Source organism: Lactuca saligna, chromosome 3, assembly GCF_052625555.1.
Source record: "Lactuca saligna cultivar CGN05327 chromosome 3, ASM5262555v1, whole genome shotgun sequence".
NCBI classification, from domain to species: Eukaryota; Viridiplantae; Streptophyta; class Magnoliopsida; order Asterales; family Asteraceae; genus Lactuca; species Lactuca saligna.
Genome location: NC_136419.1, coordinates 37,422,085 through 37,449,322, shown reverse-complemented (window position 1 = coordinate 37,449,322; position 27,238 = coordinate 37,422,085). Strand labels below are relative to the sequence as shown.

General features: G+C 35.9%; 3 protein-coding genes across 4 annotated transcripts; all 3 read left to right on the top strand.

Moving 5' to 3' along the window:
- Positions 1-2,604: 2,604 nt before the first annotated feature.
- Positions 2,605-3,932, top strand: LOC145035476 (F-box protein At3g07870-like). The gene has a single exon (XM_078984017.1). The coding sequence runs from the start codon at positions 2,712-2,714 to the stop codon at positions 3,921-3,923; it is 1,212 nt and encodes a 403-aa protein (XP_078840143.1). The 5' UTR covers positions 2,605-2,711; the 3' UTR covers positions 3,924-3,932.
- Positions 3,933-5,579: 1,647 nt separating this feature from the next.
- LOC145035473 (protein LAZ1-like) lies at positions 5,580-8,443 on the top strand. 2 transcript variants are annotated; one of them, XM_078984014.1, is made up of 7 exons: positions 5,580-5,934; positions 6,186-6,242; positions 6,441-6,549; positions 6,637-6,821; positions 6,980-7,330; positions 7,415-7,663; positions 7,739-8,443. In XM_078984014.1, the coding sequence occupies exons 1-7, from the start codon at positions 5,773-5,775 to the stop codon at positions 8,096-8,098; spliced, it is 1,473 nt and encodes a 490-aa protein (XP_078840140.1). In that variant the 5' UTR covers positions 5,580-5,772; the 3' UTR covers positions 8,099-8,443. The 2 variants fall into 2 exon arrangements, with proteins under 2 accessions (XP_078840140.1, XP_078840141.1); XM_078984015.1 differs by lacking the exon at positions 7,739-8,443 and having other exon boundaries at positions 7,410-7,598.
- A 1,713-nt stretch (positions 8,444-10,156) lies between these two features.
- LOC145035470 (transcription factor-like protein) lies at positions 10,157-13,672 on the top strand. The gene is made up of 4 exons (XM_078984011.1): positions 10,157-10,388; positions 11,475-12,037; positions 12,119-13,042; positions 13,146-13,672. Exons 1-4 carry the CDS (start codon positions 10,212-10,214, stop codon positions 13,450-13,452), a joined length of 1,971 nt encoding a protein of 656 aa, XP_078840137.1. The 5' UTR covers positions 10,157-10,211; the 3' UTR covers positions 13,453-13,672.
- The last annotated feature ends 13,566 nt before the right edge of the window (positions 13,673-27,238 follow it).

Here is a 27,238-nt window from a genome sequence, read left to right as displayed (position 1 = left end):
TTTATGGGCCATGTCTGGAAATTTTGGATAGAGTATTTTGGGCCCAATTATTGTTATGGACCTTGGATCTAGGCCCATTTTGTGAGGTGGGCCCAATTTGGTAAATTGGGCCAATATTGGACTTTTTATAAGATTTGGACTTTGGCCTTGGCCCGATAAGTGGATGTATGCTTGGCCTAATGTGTATTTGTGCTATGTTGGCTAGTTCGGGATTTGCGGTGAGTTGGTAATTCGAGAATTTGCTTCTTCAGTTCAGAGTATCGGAAATCGCGAGGTGAGTTATCCTCACTATATCAACAGGGTCTAAGGCACCAAGGCCGACCCTTTATCGGATTGAGATCCGGGTATTTGTTGTCATGTTATTGCTTTGATATGTTTGCATCCTGGTAGCTAGGATGGTATATGTTAGAGATCTAGTTAAGATCGGTATCCTGATATGTAGGGTGATGCTATGCTAGTGACCGGTTAGGTCGGTATCCTGGTTAGGATGATGATATGTTATGTGATCTGTTCGATCGGTTTGTTGACTGTGAATTGTTATATGATTGTATGTTTATGTGCACATGGTTGTTTGTACTGGAGTTAGGTTGAGGCGTGTTCTGCTTTGTGCTGTAGGCCAAGATACCCAGGGTGGACCGGTTGTTCCGAAGGCCCAACGAGCGGTCCGGATAGGCTGTAGGCTCCACGAGGGTGGACCAGACGTGCCGAGGCTCGGAGAGTGGACCAAGACGACTGAAGGTCCGATGCGGGCGGACCAGTCATACTGTAGACTCAGAAAGTGGACCAGGTGGGTTGAAGGCCCGGTGCGGGCGGACCAACCACACTGCAGACTCGAGGGACATGACTAGACTCGGAGGGTGGACCCGGTGGACTGAAGGCCTGATACGACGGACCAGTCACACAGTAGACCCGATATGCATGGCTGTTCTGTGATCGGTTATGATATGACATGTTATACGTGTATGGTATATGTGGTTGGTATTTTGGGGGTATCTCACTAAGCTTTCGGGCTTACAGTTGTGGTTTAATGTTTTTCAGGTTTTTCAGGAGACCGTGACAAGGCGAAGGCGTGATCGTATCGCTCCTCGTGTTTATGTTTTACGACATGGTTCTGGGAATACTCTGATAATAAATGTATTGAAAACCTTTTTGTAATAACATTATTAAAATGGGTTGTTTTTGAAAAGTTTAAATTTTGTTGAAATTTTTGGTCGTTACACTTTATATCGTCGGAATCATTGTTTCAACTACTACATCTTTATGCAAAGATATCGGGCTTATCTCACACTTCAAATTTGACGCTTATTTTATTCTTAATTCATTAAATTATAATAATTAAGAAAATAAACACATAATTCACATAATTTACATAATACTCAAATATTTCATCATTAATACTTTAAAAAGAGTTACATTGGTTAACCTAGACTATTACATCAATGATAATGCTTAGCCTGGAAACGCAGACGTTACACGTATCGAGTATCTGGATTTTAAGATTTGTACAATCTCCATGACTCTACTGCATCTAAGTTGTTGTAATACAAAATCATTTTCATACATTCTACGAAGTTGCTTGGTGTTTGGTCTTATGCATCGGATAAAGTGTGCCTTGGAATTTTCTAATTGCTGAATCAGTTTAAATAATTGTTCCTGCAATTCATTATCCATAAATTTTATTAAAACCTAAATTCAATCATTTTCAAATTTCCTACAATAATATAATTATTACCTTGAACTTCACCCCGAAACTTTACCTTTCTTGCAACCATTACTTTTCCATATATTTTACTGAACATGTGATGATTAGTGTGAAGTTTTTGAGCGACGACGGTATCGACATGTTGAGTAGTTCTTTGAGCGACGACGGTATTCAAAAGTTTGAAGTCGGAAGCTATTGAATGAAAATTCGTGGTCGGTTTCAAATTTGGGAAATAGAATTTGTGGTGAGGGATCGAATTTTGATGGAACCAAGCCGGTACAAATTGATTCTTGGGTAAAGAAGACGAACATGGATTACAGGGAGAAAGTTGGAAGGAGACGGAGAATTGGTCCGAAGAAGAAAGATCGAAAGACAAGTTAGAACGACAGTCTGAGTGGAGGAAGAGAGATGAGGCGGTGGGATCCTGAAGAAGAAGAAAGAATAAAGAAGAAAGAAAGAATAAATAAGCAAAAGCGAAAGAAATACTATTGGACGAGGAGGGCGGCAAAGAAGAATCGTAATTGTGGCGATAGAATGAAAAAGTACAACTTCCGTGTCAAGCTAACGTCTATCTACAATTTCTTTAAGGCAGTGAAGCTTAAAAAAATATCCCGTGGCAAAAGTAGCAAGTGAAGGAAAATAAGTGGCATAAATAAGAAATCACAAAGTTTCCTTTTCACCATGTTTTTAAGGATTAATAATATATATAATGAAATAATTTGATAAATTCATTTAAAAATAAAAGATAAATTTAGATTAAACAATCAAATATATATATATATATATATATATATATATATATATATATATATATATATATATATATATATATATATATATATATATATATATATATATATATATATATATATATATGTGGCATCATGGAGTACAGATGGGGCTTCACCTAATCGCCGCGTCAACACCAACCTCCTCTCATCTGTTCTCGGCAATGACCATATCTCCAGGCATTTCCAAATCATTTCACGGTTTCAGAAACTGAAAAAACATGTTAGAATACTTCCCTCGCGACATATATCTCCAGGTCCTCAAATGGCTCCCTCTCAATTTCATTCTCCAATGTCGTACAGTCTGCAAATCATGGAATTCCCTCGTTTCAAGCAACGATTTCATCTCCGTTCACCACAATTTAACCAAATCGATCATCGAAAGCGGAAATCAAACGCTATTGATCAGGTATTTCGATCGAACACGTAAACTCGAGCAATACATCATCGGAAAAGATGACGAAACTTTCGGGTTAAACTTTTCTAATATTGATTTCCAATATGCGAGCACAAGCGCCTATTTTAGGGTTGTCGGATATTGTGATGGCGTATTTTGTTTGAGCGATGACTTATTTGATTCCATGTCTAAGGTTATTCTCTGGAACCCATCGATCAGAAAATCCATACGGGTTATGATTCCGAACAATGAAAAAAGTTTAACTCAAAGGACTGTTTTGGGGTTTGGTGTTTGTCCAAGAACTCACGATCCAAAGGTTGTGAGAATCATGTATGCGCATAACTTCTCGATGCCGCATAAGCTTCAAGACGCTCCATTGATAGACGTTTTTTCACTTTCATCAGGTGGTTGGAGGCAGCTTCTCGGGGGTAATCATAACAGTACTCCACATAAACTGATTCGATTAACATGGTCTCAGGTTTGCTTTAATGGAGTTATACATTGGGTTGCTTGCGACTGGAAACATGACGCGATTCTTCGTTGTTTGATCATATCATTTGATTTGGTCCATGAGGTGTTCGATGAAATGCCACTACCAGATGTTTTAACTCATCATGATGTCTCAAGCTTGTCAATCAGTACTCGCAAAGGATATCTTGTCATGCTTGAGTATGACATGGAAAGAGGGAAGGAATGCTGTGGTGTATGGGCTATGAAGGAGTATGGTATTGCAAGATCATGGGAAAAGTTATATGTTGTTCATCTACCTGGTATGTTAAGAAAGACGATTGGGTTTAGGGGCAATGGGGACATGGTAGTGGCGTTGAAGAATCATGAGTTAGTGACTATTGAATGCACAGGGAACATCAGGAGTCTTGATGTATATGCCAACATACGTTCTTTCTTCCTTGGGTCATATATGGAATCCCTAATTTTGATCAGTCAGATGGATCGACAGATGTATCTTGTTAATGGTGATGATGACGATGACACTTGTGAAAAATATAGAGATAAAAAGGAAGGTGGACATGTTTAAGTATGTATACATGGATGTGTAGGACTCACAAGTACGTAATATGTTTCGTTTGTTAATGAATATTCACAAAAGTTTGGGTCGTGAAAATGAAACATTAGATGTTTTTACGACAAATGATATCTTAGTTATGTTATTACAAAACATTTAGGCTTAAAATTACCCAACCAATATACATCATATTTGAATGAAAAAGAAACTAGAACATTCAAACATTTAACCACAATCCATATTTGGGCAAGAACAACATATTTGTTGAACGAATTTTAATGATTTGTCTATAAAATTATCCAAAATGAAAATTATATTAGAGTATCTTGGTTACTCGAGAACGGAAAGAATAAAGAATGATCAAGATAAACTAACAATGTGATTATTATGTCCGGCTCTAATGTCAGTGTTGGGGTTCAATCAATTCATAAACAGTTGAAAGAATCAGTCACGCGACAGTGAAATACAATTTTAAAATTCAACAATCCCAAAAGTCGGATTCAGTTATACAAATGATAATCAATAATAATCAACGATAATCAATAGTAATCAACGACTATAAGATGTTCGAGGATGATACCTTGTTATTTAGAGATCTTTTGACATAGAAGGAAGATGTTTGTTTTTGAAGAGATAATATTTGCACTCCATGAACCACAACGACAAAAGAAAATGTGGACTAAATGTCGGCCAGTTTGTAAGAAAGATAATGTCACTGCATAAAAAAAAAAAATTATAGTTTTTCAATATTTCAACAAGTAATCAAAGATTTATCGTTCACTATCATGTATAACACTTTTGACTAATTAAAAAAAATAGACAATGTAGGATGATTTACATATAGAATGAAGCATCTTTAACCAAACCCATGCACTAGATCATATTCTGGAATATAAAATAAGACATTTTATGGTGAATCAAGTTAATCACATGTACAATGAATCATATATAACCATTAAGGTGAAGCATCAAGCCTAGCATCAAACCAGGCCGATCCTTTTTGCAGAAAAACAAACCTTATTCCCACCTCTAAACACTTAAACTTGCTTGATTCTTTAAAACTCCTTAACATTTCAATTTCAAGATGCATTCTCCCAACTTCACCCCATTTCAAAGTACACAAATTCAATCTCAAAATCAGAATAGTGGAACATGAAGCATCGAGTGAAAATGATGATTTCAATCCGCCAATCATCGAGATCGCAGGGTTGTTTTAGGATTTCAAACGCATCCCCCCATTTGTATTTTTCAAGGGTATTTCCATGGTTGAGATGTTTGAAGATTTTAAATAGTTTTAGAATTCTAAATTTTATTATGCTTTCTTTGATAGCAAATTGTTAAAGAATTCCATTTAAAGACTTAAAACGTCAAAATATTGCTCTATATTTCTTCGCGTGTGTGTGTATATATATATATATATATATATATATATATATATATATATATATATATATATATATATATATATATATATATATATATATATATATAAAAGTTACCTTAATCTTTAATATCGATATATAAGAACACACGCCTTATCTTTAATTATTTAGACATCATAATCATATAAATATTATAAAAAATGTCTACAAAATATTACTCTATTCCTCCATAAAAAAATCATCTTACTTTTTATGTAAAGGTGGCAATTGGCCTTTCTAACCACAATTGTGTATTTTTCGTTTCGGTTAATAGATCGAAATCCCATGCTCCTCTGATTTCACCAACTCAGTGTGTGATTCAAGGAATCGGCGACAATTTTAGGGCTAGGCTTTCAATTTTGGATGCAGAAAACCAAATCCATCAGCCAGTCGATCTTTCTTCTCATGATGCATTTGGGAATTCAGAAGCATTAATACTGATGAAGAAGATTGGACGAGAGGATTTTGTTAATTTGACCCTAATTCTCAAATACTCCCAATTCCCATGGACAACCGGAGTAGCTGCTGTATTTGTTTTTATCAGCCTCACCCTTTCCATTTTCCTCTTACTCCAGCACCTATCTGCTTACAAGAACCCCGAGGTCTCTCTCTTTAATAATCTACCTTTATCTCTCACACACACCACACACATACACATTAAATGTAGAGAGTAGGTTGATGATCGCATGGACATTCTTGCAGTTAAAAAACGTTCATATAACCAATATCTGTTTCATATATCCTTCTCATGATGTATTTGGGAAATTTATGAAGCAATCTCTTGTCACATAAACTGAAGAAAAGTATATGAGGGTAAAAATCCGTAATTAAGTTTCTGTTTTTTGATCGACAGGAACAGAAGTTTTTGTTGGGTATTGTACTCATGGTGCCTAGTTATGCTATTGAATCTGTAAGTGATTTACAAATGACTTATATTCAAGTAGTTGTATATACATTATGCATTGGTAATTGATAATGTATAGATGTTTAAGTAAACAAATATATGGAGAAAAACATGATCAATCTAAATTAATTAATGGGTGTTCATTTGTTTGGATATACTTATATGTGTAGATAGATATTTAGGCTTTCAAACTTCATTGTGCAGTTTGTATCGCTATTGAATCCATCAATAAGCATTGCAGTTGAGATACTACGAGATTGCTATGAAGCTTTTGCAATGTATTGCTTTGGGAGATATCTTATTGCATGCTTGGGTATGTAATATGTATCTTTTATCTGATCTTTGTATTTGGAAATGATGAACTTAATTAATTATAATGGGTTTCTTGAAATTAATTAAGGGGGCGAAAAAAGAGCAATCAATTTCATGGAGAGGGAAGGGCGTGCAGGTCTTAAAGGCCCCTTGCTAGAAAAACGTTCTTCAAAGGGAATCATTACTCATGTTTTTCCAATGAATCTATTCTTACAACCATGGCAACTAGGTCAAAGAGTTTACCAAATCATGAAAGCTGGAATCGTACAATATGTAAGTTTTATCATTAAAGAACAAAACTGTTCTTCTCTACTCTAATTCTTGATGTTGAACACGACTCTTTATGTGGAAACATCAATACTTTTATTAAGACCACTTGAGAAGAACTTTATTGATTCCATCATCCATAAAAGAACACATTTTTGTTTCAGATGATTATAAAGGCTGTTACAGCTGTTTTAGCGGTGGTTCTTGAAGCCTTTGACGTATACTGTGAAGGAGATTTCAGATGGGATTGTGGGTACCCTTACATGGCTGTTGTTTTGAATTTCAGCCAATCATGGGCTTTATATTGCTTAGTTCAGTTTTACGAAATCACAAAGAAAGAACTCGCACATATCAATCCACTTGCTAAGTTTCTGACATTTAAAGCAATTGTATTTTTGACATGGTGGCAAGGTGTCGCTATTGCCCTTCTCTATTCTTTTGGTTTTATCAAAATCCCAATAGCTCAAGAGTCGCAATTTAAATCATCTATCCAGGATTTTATTATTTGTATTGAGGTAATTACTTAATTTTCTTAATTAGTTACATCGATTCTCTCTTCGTTAATTTAACAGGCGTTTGTATTAATTAATGTAGAACAGATGGGTGTTGCTTCTTTGGTTCACATATACGTGTTTCCTTCAGAACCCTACACGTTAATGGGAGATCTTTTCCATGGAGATTTTTCTGTTCTTGGTGATTATACTTCCGATTGTCCTCTAGATCCCGATGAAGTTAGAGACAGTGAACGCCCCACAAAATTACGTCTCCCAAGACACGATCCTCGTGTGAAGAACAAAACCGCCATTAAAGAGAGTGTTCGTGATGTTTTTGTTGGTGGTGGTGAATACGTAAGTTCTTCAATTTCAATCTATTTACTTTCAATCTCTGAAAATATTAATGATTTGTGACAATTTTGAATACAGATTGTGAGTGATTTGAGGTTTACAGTGAATCAAGCTGTGCAACCAGTAGGTAAGGGGATCACGAAGTTTAATGAAAAACTGCATAAAATCTCTCAGAATATGAAGAAGAATGATAAAGGAAGGAGAACGAGAGATGACAGTTGTATTGCTAAAAGTAGAGAGATACGTGGAATAGATGATCCGCTTTTGAATGGGAATTTTAGCGACAGTTGTGGTGATGGTGCTGTCAAGAAAACAAAGAGGCAACGAAGGACATCAGGATACATGAGTGCAGAAAGTGGTGGTGAGAGTAGCAGTGAGCAAAGGGTGAGTTGTGATAGGTATCAAGTTCGTGGAAGTAGATGGGTTACAAAGGATTAGTATATGCATTAACTTGAAAAAGACTTGATTAATGGAGAAAAGGAATACATGGAGATCAATATATGAAGAGAGATGATTTCATGGAATCTTTTGCTTTTAAAGGTGAAGTTGTTGAGTGTTTTTTTTGGCTACGATGACACTCAAGAGGGCTTGTAGATTCTTAATTACGTGTTGAGCTTGTGTTGATCAATGTGCTTATTTTCTCCTCAATTTTGATCATGTTGAGATGATTTGGATGTGAAGTTTTGGATCATTATAATAAATTTAGAAATTTTTGTAGTAGGATGCATTGGTTTTGTTTGGAGGCTCATTTGGAGTTGTTTTGGTATAGTGCCTTTTTATGGAATGCGATGTTGCTCTCTAAGTAGTGGTCATTTCTCCAAGTGTAAAAGCGTAGCCCAAATTAGATTCCTACATATCTCTGTTAGTAAGAGATTCACAGATTGGGATAATCCAAAAAATCAATTTGGATTTGTGGCAAATTCAAGGTTGGATTTCAATGATACAATCAACCTTATAACAATGTCATATGGGTTTCAATGATACAGTCAATTAGTTGTTGGGCTAAGTATCACCAACATTTACTGCAAAATAACCATGTAACCATCAACATTGGGATTCTATCTGTATCACAATGGAGATAGAGAAAGAACCCAATATAGTGCTAGGAGCGCTAGCTATTTAAGTTTAACCACATTGCTCAATGATTTGATACATTAGACCTCAATGTGAATGTTAATATCTTGCACATGAATATAAGTATGTTGTTAAAAATTATTCATATATGTTGTTAAAAATAACTAACCTATTGTAATTCACTATTGACTAAGAATTCATATGATAATATAAAAAGTTCATATATAACATTATCATTATTAAACCTTAATAATATGATAACTGACGTATACTAAAACATTGAAAATTGAAGACTTTTATGATGATCGAATTTAATCTACAAAGTAGAATTCAAATTTATGACTAAAGAAAAATCTTTATCTTGAACAATATATTTTAATAGACTTTACTCACGAGTTGTGATTAAATAAATTATGTATAGTTATTTATTTATTTATTTATTATTATTATTATTTATTTATTTTATAGTATGTTTAACTATTGTTATGGTTAATGAATCAAAAAGCTACTCATGCCCTGATACCTTAGTGATTGAGATACAAAAAACCATCAAAATGATTTGATGTGGGCTTTGTAGGTGCTATGATTTAACCTCACAATTTCAAATTTATTTGTTTACTTTTCAATTTTAACAATGACGTTGTTTTTATATACCAAACATTGTTTTCAAGGTACAATAGTTTTTTATTTTATGTATATGTAGTTAATTATATTTTTAATTTAATATTATTTCTATAATGATGTTTAACATTTTAAATAACAAATAACAATGTTTAATTTTTAAAATAACAAATGACAATAATTAATAAAATCTATGTATTACTTTTTTTTTTATTATTATTTTTTTTATAATTCATGAAATATGAATATTTTATTATCAAGAAGTTTACAGTAATTTATGAAACTAGATAAATAAAAATAATAGAAGCTAATATAATAAAATTTAAAATATTCATCTTAAGACATATTTTTTAAATAAGTGAGTTTATAAGATAACTGTCTTTCTAATAAAATTAAAATATAAAACATAAAATAAAATATATTTTAAAAGTCCATTTAGGTATCATCAAATATTTAATAATTGTTATATATACTTTTTCTAATATTTACTTTGATTGAGTTGACAATGAATGGTTTTGACCATTATAAATGGAATTCTCCACAAGATACATGTTGTTGTGTCAACAAAATCCTTCCTTATATGGAAAATTTTATAACAGTTAACTTTTAATAATAATTTATTTAATTTTTAAATAAATAAAAAGTAATAATTTGGGTGAGGAAAGGATGGTGACAGAAGAATATCATAACTTATTAACTTGGGGGGTGAAATGATGGAATCAAAAACTTGGTGGGGCTTATGAAATTTCACATAACATGGAGGAACTAAATGGAAAATTTCTGTAGAAGAAAGAGACTAGAGAGGGTTTTTACTTGGAAGGTCTCGGATTCACAAATTCAGAGCTGAAACAACACGATGTCCGCCAGAGCGTTGAGGAAAGTGCTTAATGAACAAGAATCAGCAAAGAATCAAGACATCATATTGTCCGATGACGATGAGTCGGAATCTCCCTCCAATTCACCCCGCCCTTCTTCAATTAATCCTTTCGATCTCCTCAACGAGCAGGAGGAGCAGGAGCAGGAACAGGAACAGGTGCGTTTGATTACACCATGATTTTGGTTGTTTATATCCCAATAGATTTTCTTCCCAATAGATGAATTTTCATTGTTCTTTAGCTTATTGCTAATTGCTGTAGTTAATCTTGGTTCTGTTTTTTAAAAATCATTCCTGATGAATAGGGTTCTTATGTGATGGTATTGGACCTTCCTGATTTTCGAGTATCTTTTTGAGCTAAGTTTCCGATTGCTTGTGATAATCTATTAGTTTCTTGATTTCATATAAAGGCACACACTTTTGATTTTGGATGCTATTCAAGTACGTTTTATGCAACTAGTGATGCAATTTTTTTTTCTTTTAAATTGAGCATCCAGACTTTGAGGACATCAAAAGGGCTAGCTATTTTTTCAAGTTAAAGTTTTTGGGTTCTTGACTTTTGGAGAAATACTTGTAAAATACATGAAACTTTGCAACAAGTATTACAAACTCAACAATGTTATTGGTAGATTACTGATAAATCCCTATCAACTTTGTGTTTATCAGGTACTCTGTGATGCCAAAAATTAATTATAGCTCATTTATGTTGGAATAGAGGAAGTATAGGTTTTACTTTGCAAACTTTATTTCTCTTGAAAAGTTCATAATTCGCACAAATATTGGATTTCAACTAGACTTCACCATGCAAAGTTTAACATTTTTTCTTATATAATATATGAGTCTATCATATTTTTATTTTCTCTATTATTATTTTGGACTCTTAACAATCCATAAAGTTAAGATATTTATTTGTTTTCTTTCCTTACTTTTTGATTGATTGTGTTTTTGTTAGTGATGAAGTATCACTAGATGACTTGATCTAGGACTTTTGTGCATATAGTTTGATGTGATAGATGATTTTATGGGCCTTCAAGTATCAATCTTTTACTTATAGATATTTTGTTATTGTCAATACTCAATAGTCAAATCATTTTACTTTCTGATGCATTTTTGTATGATAATACTACTGCATAAACTTGTACTTCTTATTATAAGAGGTTACTAAAAAACTTCTATGGTTTATATAACTTGATGCTTTTCAACGTGTGTATAATTTTATAATCAGCCTCAAACTCTGAATTGCAGGAGAATGATGCTAGTGATGTTGACACCTCCTCTACAGTAAAAAATGAACACAATTTACTCCCCAGTAAGAAAAATACCACTACCAATGCCATATCATCCAGTCAAAAATCAAAGAAAAAGAAAAAGAAGAAGAAGAACAAGGCAACTACAGGCACTATGGATTCCTTAGATGCCATATTAGAAGACTTATCTTTTGGAGTCAATTCATCCGGTAGTCAAAGTCAAACCCGGTCTTCAAGAAAGAAATCTGAAAATGTGAATGATGAGGGTGATAGACATAAACCAGGGAAAGGATGCACAACAAACATACTGCAAGTGGATCCAAGATTCCTTAGTGCAGAAAATGAGCTGAGGAGAATATTTGGGTCAAAAGTCGTGAGTTCATTTGAAAGAAGCAATCAAAATCAAGCAGGAAGTTCTAGACAACAGAGTCGCCTAGGAAGACGTGGGGCCCACACCCATAGAAAGACAATTATCGTCTCTCCCTCAGAGCATTGGCCTAGGTGGGATGGATCTCTATCCATGGAGCTTCTTGAAAACAAAGATGGATTCACCTATTTCAGGTAGCTTTTATTCATATGATATCTTTTCTTACCCATTTCCCCCACTAGTGTATTAAAAGACAATTTTAACCTTACATTTAGGTACATACCATCATCCACCTACAGCCTAGCTCAAAGACAATTCGAAGCTGCAAAAGCATCACATGATCTGAACACCATAGCAAGTATTCTTTTACACCACCCTTACCACATAGATTCCCTCACAACCCTTGCAGAATACTTCAAATTCTCAGGTGAACTCCAAATGTCAGCAGATGCCACTTCAAAATCTTTATACGCATTAGAATGTGCTTGGCATCCATTATTCAACCCTTTACAAACCACCTGTAAATTACAATATAAACATGAAACAAATCAACAGCTTTTCACCACACTCTTTTCCCACATGAAAAACATGGATAGACGCGGGTGTCATCGCTCCGCTCTTGAAATATGCAAACTATTAGTTTCCCTAGACTCTGATGACCCGATGGGCGCGTTATTCTGTATTGACTATTTTGCCCTTAGAGCCGAAGAGTATAAATGGTTGGAAACGTTTTCTGAAGAGTATAGTAGCGATAACTCGATGTGGTTGTATCCGAATTTCTCGTATTCACTCGCTATTTGTCGGTTTTATCTTGAACGTGAAGAAAAAGAAAAAGAAAAAGAAAAAGATAAAGATAAAGATAAAGATAAGTCGAGTTCGAGTGATCTTATGAAACAGGCTTTAATGCTTCATCCATTGGTTTTAAAAAAGTTGGTGGGTAAAGTTCCTTTGAAAGAACAGGTGTGGACGAAGATAACTAATCATGGTTTTTTTGGAATGGATCAAAGTGGGAGTGAATCGTTGGATCATTTGATTAATATTTATGTTGAAAGGAGTTATATTATATGGAGACTCCCTGAGCTTCATAATTTTCTTAAGGATACGGCGTTATCAGTAATTGAAAAGATGGAAATTAGTCGAAGTGAAGCTAAAGATTGGGAGTGTGTGAGAAAAGAAGCGTTTGCATCCGATAAAAACGAGTGAGTATGCGTTTTTCTTGAAATTATTCTCAATTTTTATAGTTTCAATGCAAGAAATTGCAATCGAGATTATTTATGATTGTTTTATTTTACATTATTACAGGTATTCACACTTGATGGTATCTGATTTCTCTGATTCAACGCCAACAATTCCTCCAGAAAATTTGCAAAATTTTATGATAGATCCGAGGTTGGTGGACATGCATAATAATAATAATGTTAATGTTGTTGGTGACAACCAAGAAAATATTCCGGGTCTGGGTCCGGGTCCGGGTCCGGGTCCGGGTCCCGCACGGGCTCCTCGTGAAGTTGCAAACAGGAATGCATTGGCGGTTTTGTTTGAGTCCATGTTACCATGGATTGATTATGGAACAAGAGAGGATGATGATGTTCAAGACGATGAGGATTGATTGATTAAACCTTTTTTTTTTATTCTTATTTTATTTTGATTCGGAGTCTTAATAATTTATGTTGAGATTATTATATTTTAAGAAGGAATTTTACACCAAGTTTTGGGTGTATACATACCCGCAAACAATCAGAGTTTTAATGAGTTATCGTTGTATATCACTTGGAACTGTTATAATCTTAGTTTATTTTTGGGATAATGACATAAAAACCTTTTAAGTTTTTTGTGGTCTTGTGGGTTCGGTTGCAAATTACCTTTTTACTTTTTGTGGTCTTGTGGTTCGGTTGCAAATGTAGAGGTAGTCAATTATCTAATTATCTGATCTTTGTTGTTATGAACTTACTTATGTCTTTGGATTCTAAAATCAATAGTTAAAATCCTTGAATTTTTATTTTTTGTGGTTTTTTGGTTCGGTTGCAAATATGAAAGGTAGTCAATTATTTGATCTTTGTTACAAATTTATGGTGTCTTTTTTGATTCTAAAATCAGTAGTTAGAATCCTTGAATTTTTACTTTTTGTGGTCTTGTGGTTCGATTGCAAATATATAGGTAGTCAATTATCTGATCTTTGTTGTTATAAACTTACTTATGTCTTTTTGGATTCTAAAATTAGCAGTTAGAATCCTTGAATTTTTACTTTTTGTGGTTTTTTGGATTGGTTGCAAATGTAAGAGGTAGTCAATTATCTGATCTTTGTTGTTATGAACTTATGGTGTCTTTTTGGATTCTAAAATTAGTAGTTAGAATTCTTGAATTTTTTCTTTTTGTGGTCTTGTGGTTTGGTTGCAAATGTAAAAGGTAGTCAATTATTTGATCTTTGTTGCCATGGATTTATGGTGTCTTTTTGGATTCTAAAATTAGTAGTTAGAATCTTTGAATTTTTACTTTTTGTGGTCTTGTGGTTCGGTTGCAAATGTAAGAGGTAGTCAATTATCTCATCTTTGTTGTGATGAACTTATGGTGTTTTTTTGTATTCTAAAATTAGTAGTTAGAATCCTTGAATTGGTTGAGATAAGTTAGAGTATTGGTTATATATATATATATATATATATATATATATATATATATATATATATATATATATATATATATATATATATATATATATATATATAGGGCTAGGTTAAATTGTTTCTTACATTTATTGTATGCTAGAATGTCTCATTAGAAATTTAGTAAAATTTAATTATTATTTAATTAAATAATGATAGATATTAAATAATTTCCATAATTGTATGTATATTAAATGATATCTATAATTATAATTTTCTTTTTATGGAAACTAATTAAATTCATCATTAATATCAGCAATAACATTCTTTCATAATGAATTCATATTTAGGTTTTTATGTTAGTAATAACATTCTTTCAGCACTCACTCACTTAAAATACAATAAAGTTGTATGAAATATGAAGAATGAGGGTGTATTCTAGTAGAATTTACTCTCGTTATGCTAGAATGCACTCTTATTATTTTATATATGAACTCATTCTGAAAGAATATTATTATTGACATTAATGACGAATTTAATTAGTTTCCATAAAAAAGAATTATAAGTATGGATATCATTTAATATACATTTAATGTTTACTAAATTCTTATTGGTGCATTCTACCACCTAATAGATGTGAGAAACATTTGAACATACATCTCTCTCTCTCTCTCTCTATATATATATATATATATATATATATATATATATATATATATATATATATATATATAATAGACAAAATTGCATGATTGGTTCCTAATCATGACAACTATTGAAACGTCTACCCTTTTGGTCCCTATGCTTTAAAAAATTTGTATCCCTCGTCATTTTGGTCAATGCGTCTATTTGAAACCGTTAGTCGTCCTAGGTGGCCTACTTGACTTGCCATGTCACTCTAGCTATCAAACTAATTAACAAGTGTCAAATTTTGCTCAGGAGGTTCCTATGATTTTCTAAAATTCCCCTCATGTCCTTATTTACACCATTTTAGGTATATTTTTTTGAAGTTTTTTTTTTTGGCTTACAAGTGTTATTTACTACCTCCGTCCTTGTCCACATTTGACTTTTCAAATCTTTATTTTTCAACTTTGATCTTAAATATTTTTCTTTTTGATAGATAATAGTTGATGCAAAATATATGAATGGATTGAATTTTAAATGTTTTTTCATTGTTATAAGTTTCATCAAGCAATATATAACACAAATAAAAATATTTAAGGTCAAAATTAAAGAAAAAAGATATTACAAAAAAAACCCAATCATTATCAAACCAACAAAGAACACATTACAATAATATTCAAGTACAAGTACCATTAAATCCATAACAAACAAGTACATCACAAGCAATAATTTGGTCATTCATTCTTCATATGCAATAAGACATATTTTGTCAACACAAAGAACTAACTTTCGATCCCTCCACACACACACAATATTGTCTCCAACATGCAAGTCAAGTTGTATGTTGTACTATTCTATAGTCATGTTCAAATTGTTGTTGTTGAAGTTCCATCCAAAGTATTAATAACATTTGTATCGGTTCTAAAAATAAATAAAAGTAGTATCAGATAACCTATCAAATATATATCGGCTCTAATGATGCCTATTTGCGTTTAATCATGACTTTCTTCCTTACCTTAGCTTTGCCTAATATATCTCTTTGACTAAGAAGACACCAAAGAGTCTCATCACCACTAAAATGCCACATCATTATTAATGCACGTAATAATCAGGGTTGTATTAAATACTTTATATAAACAAAAATACAAAGGTTAATTTCATAATGTTTCCAAAAAAAGATCAACATACTCTCGTCGACAACAACACAGAATGACACTAATGGTGCTCTTCAATGATTACTTCATAATATATGGAAATACTAACAAATAAGAAGATATTTGGATATGAAATCAAAAAATTTAGTGTGGTGTCGAATCTAAATGCAAATGGAGGGACTAGGTAGTTGGCTTTACTCGATCGGTCAGAAAGAATATAACATAAGGGTTTCTCAGTTAGTGCATCGACGATGATCTACAGATCGTTGTCGAGTTGGTAAATCTTTTTGAGGTTCTAGATGAGAGATTGGAAATGAGGAAGGAGTTGCTACGCAAATTAGAAGGATAATGAAAGATTGGAGTTTAGAATGGTTTTGTAGGGTTTATAATGGGTTTTGGATTTGAGATTTTGTTGGGTCCATCTAATTTGACGCTTCGTTTTGGTATGTTCTTCTTTGTATATATTTTTTTAAATTTTTGTTTAAGTGAGGGGTTAGGTTAAGGCTAGGCGAACGCGTGCCTTTGTAGACTCGAAGCGCTTGCATGCGTATCTGTTAACGTATCCTTCATTTGGCGCGACACATCTTAGCTGGAAATCCAAAACCTAACTCTTAGGCTTTGAGCCTTATTTAAAGACACTAACTCCTAGGGTTTGTCTCCTTCACCAACTTCTACCTCCAAAGAAACCCTAGAAGCAACCCTAGACTCCCTTTGATGTGTTCTTGAGTTTTGGTGCTTTTGTGAGTAAAGTTGGTTCTTCTATGTCATTTTGATACTATTTAAACCTTTCAAAAGTATTAGAAATCTGCTTTATCTTATAAACACAATCATAATTTACCAAGATTGTAGAATTCGCTACTCGATACCTGTTCGGCCGACTGCAGAGTAGCGAGTACACGGGAGCACTCATGAGTACTCAGGGAGTACTTAGATTTGGTAATTCATATAAAAATATTTTTAGGGAAATTATATATGTCAAAATCATAAGTTGATAGAAATATATAAAAAAAAACTTAGATACATGTGAATACAAAAAAAATGAAAAACACACAATGGTCTCACTTCGTGAATAATTTTTGAAAATTTACTATATATATATATATGTGTGTGTGTGTGTGTGTGTGTGTGTATGTGTGTATGGGTGTATGTGTGTCTAATATCACATGTGTGTGTGTGCTAAGTAATAAATAATTAAGTATATTATACATATTAATCACCGATTTGGCCGATTTTTACAGCACTACTAGCTTTAGTAAGGAGACGATCGGGGAGTACTCGGATTCTGTAACTCCCATCGGTAAGGGGCCGAATAAGGAGTACTCGGCTGAGTAATCAGTCAACTTGGAAAGTTTTACAACAATGATATTTACTGAAGCATCATTAAATCATGACAAATAGAGTTATCGTCCCCTGTGGCGGATCTGCAGAGTCCATACCACCATGTACTAGATCCATTTGTGTAACATCCCGATGCGAGATACTTATAAATGAAACCCCCTTTATATTCATTTATATTGCATTTGGTCCCAAAGTTCAAGAATTGTATGCTAAAGGGTTTGAAGGGCATTGCTATAATTAGGAGCCTTCAGAGTACGCCTTGTGTATGTGGTGTACGTTGAGCGTACTAGGGCATTCCCTAGTATACTGGGTGTACATCATTGTACGCTGGGCGTACTCACTAAATGAGGAAACCCTAATTTTTACGGTTTGGCTGGTATTTAAGCATCCTTATCGCCTCAGTTCCCTTCACCTTATCAGCTTTGAGAAGCCATTTCTAGCTAAAAGTGTGAGTTTGTGTGCTTAGAAGATGAAGGAAGGAAGCCAAGATCATATTTGGAGAGTGAATCACTTTGGATCTGGGATTTACTCTTCATTTGCAACCCTTCAAAGGTATAAAGCTTGCAACTTGATCTTTCAATAAGGTAGATCTAGAAATGGGTGTTTTAGTGATACTTTTTGGTCCCAAATGTCTTATCTTGAGCACAACATGTTCTTGAAAATATGAATTGTCCTTTCAGACCCTAGGAGGGGTCCTAAGTCATAAAAATGAAGTCCCAATGGTTAGTTTAGCTCCATGCATCTTATAGTAAGGTCTTAATGGATTAAGACCTTGAGTTAAGCACTTAATAGGCATGTAAAGTCATAAAGTTGGAAATTTTATGACTCTAGAGTGTATTTGAACCTTGGATCTAAAATATGGACGTAAGTGCTTAAGCCATTAAGCACTTTTTGAGTTTTGAAGGATGCAAGAGTACGCCCTGAGTACTCGGTGTACGCCCTGCGTACGAGGTCAACCACCCCGATGGTGGTTAACTGTAAGGGTTTGGAGTACGCTCAATGTATCTCCAGAGTAGACCCCACGTACTCGCACTCGGTCGGCTTGGATGAGTTAACTCGGTTGGGTTGACTCAGTTGACTTAGTGGGTTTGACCAGTTGACTTTGACTTTGACAAGGTTTGACCAAGTTTGACCTTGAGGGTTTTCTAGGATTTTGATGGAATTGGTCATTGGTGGGATTAGGTGCCGGTTAGAGAGTTGAGATTCGGAGTTGGGACCTCATCAACTTTTGTTCATTTTGCGAGGTGAGTTTTCCTCACTGTAGTTTTAGGTCGAAGGCACCAAGTCCGACCCATTGGATTGTTATCCTGGTTTATCGCATGTTGGTATGCTGTAGTGATATGTTAGATCTGTATCCTGGTAGATAAGATTATGATATGCTTAGTGATCTGTAAGATCTGTCTGATTGTCTATTGACTGGTTATATGTATGCTTATCTGTTATGTATATGTCGACATAGTTTATGTGTGGTTGGGTTGAGGCGGACCATTGTAGATTGAAGGCCAAGAGACCCAAGGCATCCCAGATAGACTGTAGGCCGGTGAGGCCTACTAGTCTACCTGAAGGCCTGAAGAACGTTTCGGATAGGATGAAGGCCCGGTGATGCGTACCAGTCATGATGAAGGTTCTGTGAGCGTACCAGATAAATTGTAGGCCGGTGGGGCATTCCAGTCAGGATGAAGGCTCTATATGCATTTTGTTTGTATTATGCTTATGTTGTGTGTTGGTACTTTGGGGGATCTCACTAAGCGTTGAATTATAGTTTTGGGTTATGTTTCAAGTACTTCAGATGATCGCGGGAAGGCGAAGGCATGACCGTACACATCCTCATGTTTTAACTTGTGATTTTGGTAGAATCTGATGTTGAACATGTTTTGAAAACTATGTTTGTAAACAATTTGTGAAATCAGTTGGTTTTAAAAAGTTTAAATTTATCATGATTTTTATGAGTGTTACAAGTTGGTATCAGAGCCTTCGTTCGAGTGAATTGGAGGAACACTCGTGTGAATCTAGTCTCAAACTAAGGAAAAGATTTTAAAAATGATTTTCAAATTGTTTTCAAAATAATCAAAGAGGATGCGATATGTACAATAAGCCGAAGCTAGTAAGTAGACCCGAAATTACCACACTATTATTTGATTTTGTGATATGTTAGAACAACATGCTAGTGATAGGATAGGGATCTTCAGGAATTGTCTTATTATATGATGCCTGATAGCCTTGGGTTCTTCCTTATATGAAATTAACATTATTACTATAGTTGCTTAGTGTATGCATCATGGTTATACATAACTCAGATTCTATAGCTTGAGTATGTTTGGTTTGGCCTTATTTCCTGTTCTTGTTTGATGAAGGGCTTAAGGTAGGATCAGATATTCAAATGTCTATAAGGTCCAGTGTTATGTATGATTAGCATATACGAGTGCTGCTGGGTTGGTGGAAGTTTCATGAATGAGTTGTGTGGGGTCATCCGACCAGTTTTGTGATGTTTAGCCTTCCTCTAGGGAGTGAGGATTGAGTGTATACGTATGCTAGTGTGTATCGTTAGGGTTGTTGTGATGATCATTTGAGATAAATACGGGTAGGTGTGGAAGGTAGTATGAGCTCGTACTAATGAAAACACAAGACCTGTAACAGGGAAGTCACAACCCCTAGGGCTTTGTTGGGAGTTGGTGTGACATTCCCATTTTCACAGCCAGAAAAGACCGATTTGTTTATGCTCTGTTTGAAAATCAGTGTAACCTTTTAAAGAAAAGTGTTGTAGAATTTGTTCCCAAAAGATAAATGTGATAAAGATTTATCAAAGCATTTCTGAAGAAATGTATTTCATTATATTAAAACCTCAGGATGTCATGTTCGATACAGATCAAAAGCATAAACAGAACAACCTAGGCGTTACAACATTTATTTATATCTACTGGTCTATAATCCATAATCACTCATCAAGTCATCCAACTATGCTCTTGTGCCACTACTTGTAATACAAGAAACTGAGTGGGTCAGGCTAGGGAGCCTGGTGAGCACATAGGGTTTTCAACCCACAATAATAAGTTTATTAATTTCATCAAACCAAACAAACCCGATTACTCATTCCCGTTATCCTCGCTTTACGTCCCTAAAGCATCTAATATAAGGGACCTAGCCTAAGGATTTTCACCGGGGTGACAACACTACTTCGGGGGTTCCTCATCAGTTTATGTCAAATAAGGCAACCATGAGAGGGATGGAGTACTACGGCGAAAACTAAGTTCAAATAAACACCTACAAGTTGCGAGTCTGCTAGCGTTCCACTAGACTGTCTAGAATAGTTTGTGGTCGTCATCTATACTCCGTTAGATGACTGGATCATCGTAAACATCGAGGCCTCTCATCATTTTATCACACATATTCTGTTTCATCTACCCATGTTATACCCAATATTTTCGTAGATATAAAATACGTATACACTTTAAATCATTTAAGACATTTATAAAAACGTTCATCTAGCATAGATATCAAGTAAACAGATAATATACACACATAACACATAATTTATATAAAATACTTCATATCTATGTGTAAGATGAAAGTAACTATGCACTCACTTGTTAAGGTGGTGATTCCGAACTCAGACAATGCTCCACTTCTATTAGTTTATTTTCCTTCGACGAAACCTAGTATCATTAACACTAGATTTTAGTCTAATATTCATTGTGACTAATTATTAGTCTAGATTCATCATTAACTCAAATTCTACTTCATGATCTATTAAGTAAGGATTAGCCAGAAAGGACAGTTGGGAGGCAGTACCATTTCAGCATATAGCTTTTCTGAAATCCAACAACCAAACCCAACGTGATCATTCTAGACACCTCTCCCGTAAGTAGTTGAATAAGTATAACGACTTTGGATTACTGATAAATCTTATTTATAGGTTCATAATAACGATATTATATTTACATTAAAGATATATTTAAAATAGGGTAGGCATATCTCACTTACAAGAGGTTTTCTTAAAAATCAGGCTCTGCTGGAAGAGAGCTTCTGAGTCGAAAAGCTCTTTTTCTCGGAGTCTTCGGGCGCTCAAGGGCATCCTTCTAATGCTAGGGAGGTTCCCTAGGCTTTAAAGGGGGGGGGGGGTTAGGGAGGCTAGAGAGAGAGAGAGAGAGAGAGAGAGAGAGAGAGAGAGAAAGAAAGAGAGAGTAGGGAGAGAAAGAAGTAGTGAAAGGGGTGAGAAATAAGGGCTGCCTTGCATCCTATTTATAGGGAAGCCTGTGCTTCGGTGTGCAAGGCGTTCTTGCAAGGGGCACAACGCGTTCCCTCGTGTACAAGGCGCTCGTATGAACAGGTGTCTGAATTCAGGTGGGGCGACGTGGAGCATCAGAGACCTATCCTTCCGACACAGCGCGCTCCTTCCCTCTGTGCATGGCGTTCCTTGGCCAAACTTGCATTTTTCCATCCCGAATTCAAAAAATCGTAACATTCACGTACAAGATCCTTTTTTGACGTTCTTTATATCCACACGTAGTTGGGACCGTACTCTACAACTTTTGTTTAGACTCCGTCGGCTAATTTTGACTCTATTTTTTAAGTTATATTTTTAATAGGCCGGGACATGAAAAGTCTGTTAAAAATTCATAACTTCTTCATCCGACGTCCGTTTTTGTCTGTCTTTTTACCGATGAGATACTATTAACGTGACCTTCAATTCTCGTTTAGGTTGTGTCGGCCAAATACCGTTTGATCTACTATTCGAACTCCGGGTTGTGTACTATTAATCCGAAACTTGGAAAAATCATAATTTCCTCATATGAAGTCAGATTTGGGCATTCTTTTTATGCACGCTCTAGGTTTAATAAGCACTAAGACTTTTGTTTAGATCAATAAGGCTAAAAATTATTGTATCATAAACTCATTTTTTATGTCACGCAGTGGCGTGCCGGTTCTGTCGCGAAACTTTGACATGATATAACTTTTTCGTTAAAACTCGGATTTCGACATTCTTTATATCTCCGGAATCCTTATCACGACCATTACAACTTTCTTCATCAATATTGGGTTTATCTAACATTTTATTTTTGACGTTGAGTTTTATTATATCTTTACAAACAAGTATATAATCACATAAAATCACATAATTCACATAATATTCAAGTAATTGATATTTATTAGTTCAAAATAGGTTACAGTGGCTGACCATGACTATTACATCATCATATTAATGCGTAGCCCAGAAACACGGGCATTACAATTGGTTCCCCTGATATGATATGTGTGTTGTTGGATATCTCTCTGGTTTATTTTCAGTATGGTGATGATGAGACGAGTTGAGGTCATTTATTTTTAGTATAGTGATGACGAGACGAGTTGAGGCAGGATCCGGATCAGGATTGGGAGCTGGCAGCCAGGATGGGCCAGCTATGTCCGAGCACACGATTAGGGAGATCCTCGAGGAGGAGGTTGTTTCTCACTTTTGAGCCATAGATGTTCGTGTATATTGAGACCGATATGGTGGAGTATTTTGATGAGCGTTATGTTGTGTTGTCTGAGGCTACTGCTGGTGCAGCCACCACAACCATTGACGTTGCTGGGGCTAGTGCTGGGAGAGTTTTCTAGTATCGAGACTTCGAAAATACGAAGCCCTCGACCTTTGATGGAGTTCAGGACCGATCACAACGATGAAGTGACTGTCTGACATTGAGGGGTGTTTCTTCACTTGTTCTTTCCTAGATGACCAGAATGTCAAGTGCGCTCTAAACCTTCTGAGGTCCGGAGCGAAGGATTGGTGGGGACTTGTTGCTGGCTCATATTCTTCTGAGCATAGAGCTACTGTGTCTTGGGAGAAGTTATTGAGATGTTCCGTTCTAAGTATGTGCCGCTGGTAGAGCTCGAGAGGTTGGTGATGGAGATCACCAAGATGTTAACAGATAGGGCCATGTTTTGTCCTGAGTTTGCTGCTTCTGAGCAAGCTCAGATGACCCGTTACTTGAGCATGCTCAAGACGGATATCATACAGTTTGTATCCATGCAACGTTATCGTTCATTACTGGAGTTGCAGTAGGCCACCAGGTGGTGTGAGATTGAGATGGAGCTCCAGTCGAGGTAGCAGAGACCGGCCCCAGTGTAGTTGTAGCCTATGCTGAAATGGTTCAAGGCCGCTAATACTAGATTTGGAGGGCAGAGGGGCCGCACTTGTGGAGAGTGAGGCAAGGTTCATGAGGGGTCATGTCAATCAACAGGTGTGTGCCACAAATGTGACAAGGAGGGGAACTATTCGAGGGATTGTCACCAGCCGTTCCTAGCTCTGAGTTCTAGGATTTGCTATCATTATGATCACATTGGCCATGTGAAGGTCAGCTATCCATTGCTCACCGCCAAGCCAGCACAGGCCCTGATGCCAGCTACTTTGAGGATCACCGATGGGCACCAAGGGAGGGTGGAGCCCCCGAGGGCTCGGGGTTGTGCTTTCCAGCCCACTACCGAGGAGGCCAGAGCAGCTCTAGATGTTGTGACAGGTATGTTTCTATTTATGATTCTGTTGATTCTATTTTATGTTATGCTTATATGTATGTCCATGATATGTATGTTCCTAGTGAACTCTTTGCCTGCTCTTGTGTTGTTTGAATCGGGTGCGAGATGGTCCTTTGTATCTCGATCATTCAGTAGGGAGTTTGATATGCCTATTGGGGAGTTAGAGTGTCCGTTGCAGGTTTCTATTGCCGACGAAAACAGGGTTTCCACATCTGCGGTATATCAGGGTTGTGTGCTAGAGATCTTCAGGATGACTTATCCAATTGATCTGATCTCTATTCCCATGGGGTATGTGTGCGTGATAGTGGGTATGGAATGGTTGAGCAGGTTTCGTGCCATGATTGATTTTGAGGGCCAGGGAGTGGTAGTTCGAACCCTAAGTGGGGGTAGAACTAGTTATTTATGGACAGGGCACCAGGGTCGGTTCAGGGTTTTGTTTGACACCTAGGGCTCGGAAGTATATTAAACACATATGTGCAGGTTATTTGGCTCACGTGGTTAACACTCGAGTTGGGGATCGAATTTCAGTTTCAGAGGTTCTAGTGGTCAGAGAGTTTGTTAACGTATTCCTAGAGGAGTGACCCGGTGTGCCTCCCGAGAGGTAGGTCGAGTTCAGGATTGACCTTATGCCGGGTGCGGCCCCAACTTCCTAGGCACCGTACCGCTTGGCACCACCTGAGATGCATGAGTTGTCATCTCAACTGCAAAAGTTGCTAGGCAAGCAGTTCATCAGACCAAGAAGTTCTCTTTGGGGAGCGTCGATACTGTTCGTCAAGAAGAAGGATGGTTCACACAAGATGTGCATTGATTACTGGGATTTGAACAAGTTAATGGTGAAGAACCATTATCCCATTCCACAGATTGATGACCTCTTTGATCAGTTGCAGGGCACATCTTGGTTCTCCAAGATAGATTTGAGGTTTGGGTATCATCAGGTTAGAGTGAGAGAGGAGGACGTGGAGAAAACCACGTTCCAGACTCGTTATGGGCATTACGAGTTCATGGTGATGCCATTTGGGTTCACCAATGCGCCTGTTGTGTTTATGGATCTGATGAATGGTATGCAGGTTGATGCTTGACTGGTCGATTATTGTGTTTATTGATGATATCTTGGTGTATTCCAAGACTAGAGAGAAGCATGAAGAGCATCTTCGAGAGCTTTTGGGGATTTTGAGGTGAGAACGACTTTATGCCAAGTTCTCTAAGTGAGAGTTTTGGTTACAAGAGGTCCAATTCCTTGGGTACCTCGTTAACATTAACAAAGTTTTTGTGATTCACTCGTGACAACACATCAATCTATAAAAAATTCAAAACCAACCATATGTTATTGTTATGTTGTAACATCCCTATTTCCAGGAATGAGATTTTAGGGATTTTCATGCAATTAAGGAAGCCTTCTTGACGAGTTGGAGGCCCCAACTTGTCGTGTAGGATGTAATTAGCCCGCGTAAATTTTAGAACCTACTCGACGAGTTGGAGGACCCAAATCGACGATTTGAAGATGGATATGAAAACCCTAAGTTTAGGGTTTCACCCTATTTAAAGGACCTTAAGTTCTCCATCCATTCTCCTTTACATCCTTCACGTCCAGAACCAACCCTAATCGAGCTAACATCTTACTTTGAGTGTGTAAGAGGCTAAAAGTGTGTGTTTGGTGCATTTGTTGAAGAGACATGAAGATTTAGAAGCTTGGAATGAGAAGGAGCTTGTAGATCCAGCATCTACTTCGTTTTGGCATTCATTTAAATGTAAAAAGTCATTACCTTGATCATTTGGTTGTTAGATCTCTTCATTCAAGAGTTTATGGCCATTTCTAGCTTATTGTAACGCCCGCAGATCCGAGCTAGTCAATTTAGAGGCAATAGGGGTCAAAAATGACTTTTCGACAAAAGATTATTTAGAATGAATAGTCTTAACCAAGTTTTAGAATATGTCACAAGGTTTCCGTACATATAAAGAACGCCGAAATCTGAGTTATAACGAAGAAGTTATGGCCCGCCAAGTTTTACGGCAAAACCGGCACAGCACCGGAAGACGTAAATAGTGAATTTACGATAGAAGACTTTTTAGCCTTAGCAATCTAAACAAAAGTCGTAGAATATGTTAAACTAAGAGCGTCGATAAAAAGAACGCCCAAATCTGACTTCGTATGAGGAAGTTATGATTTTTCTAAGATTCGGCTTAGCAGTGTACAGCCCGAAACTCGAATTTTAGTTCGAGCGGTTTTTGGCTTACGTGAAATAAATGAGAGTTGAAGATCTCATTAATAGGAACTCAACGGTAAAAAGACAGACGAAAACGGAGTCCGTATGAAGGAGTTACGAATTCTTCGCGGTCATTTAACAGTCTAAACGCCTCGTACTGTTAAATTTAAGATCGGTCGAGAATTAGCCGACGAAGTCAAAATGAAAGTTGTAGATATTATTTTTACCTACGCGTGGATATAAAGAACGTCAAAAACGGAGGTCGTATGTGAAAGTTACGGATTTTAGAAGTCGGAAGTGTGTTGTGCGAAAATGGGTGATGTGGCACAATCTTGGCCATTGCTTTCTCCCCAAGTCTTGCCACTAGATGGTGACATGTGGCACCAAGTTCAGCCATTTTCACCCTATAAATACCACCTCTCCCACCCTCATTTTCTTCACACCTTTCCCATTCTTTCTTCTCTTTACTCTCTCTCTAGAACCTCTCTCTAGCCTCGAAATCCCCCGAAAAGCCTAGGGAACCTCCCTAGCACGAGGCGGAAGCCCCGGAGTGCTCGACGGCTCCGAGAAGAAGAGATTTTCGGCTCGGAAACGCTGCTCCAAGCAAAGCCTGGTTTTCTATAAAACCCGCTGTAAGTGAGCTACGTCTACGCTATTTTTAATATAGTTTTTATTTAAATATATGAACGTTATTAAGAACATATAATAAATACTTGGGCTATTATTATGGGTTATATAAGTATTTTTTTTAACGCTTATATAATAGTAATAATAGCTAGACTATTAATTAGTCTCGGCGAATAATAGACTAAAATCTATTGGTGATAATACTAGGTTTCGTCGAAGGAAATTATTTTAAAGTAAACGAAGCGCTGTCCGAGTACCGAGTCACCACCTTCTCAGGTGAGTGCATAGTCCCTTTCATGAACATGATTTTAATATAAGTATTGATTGAAGTATTAATT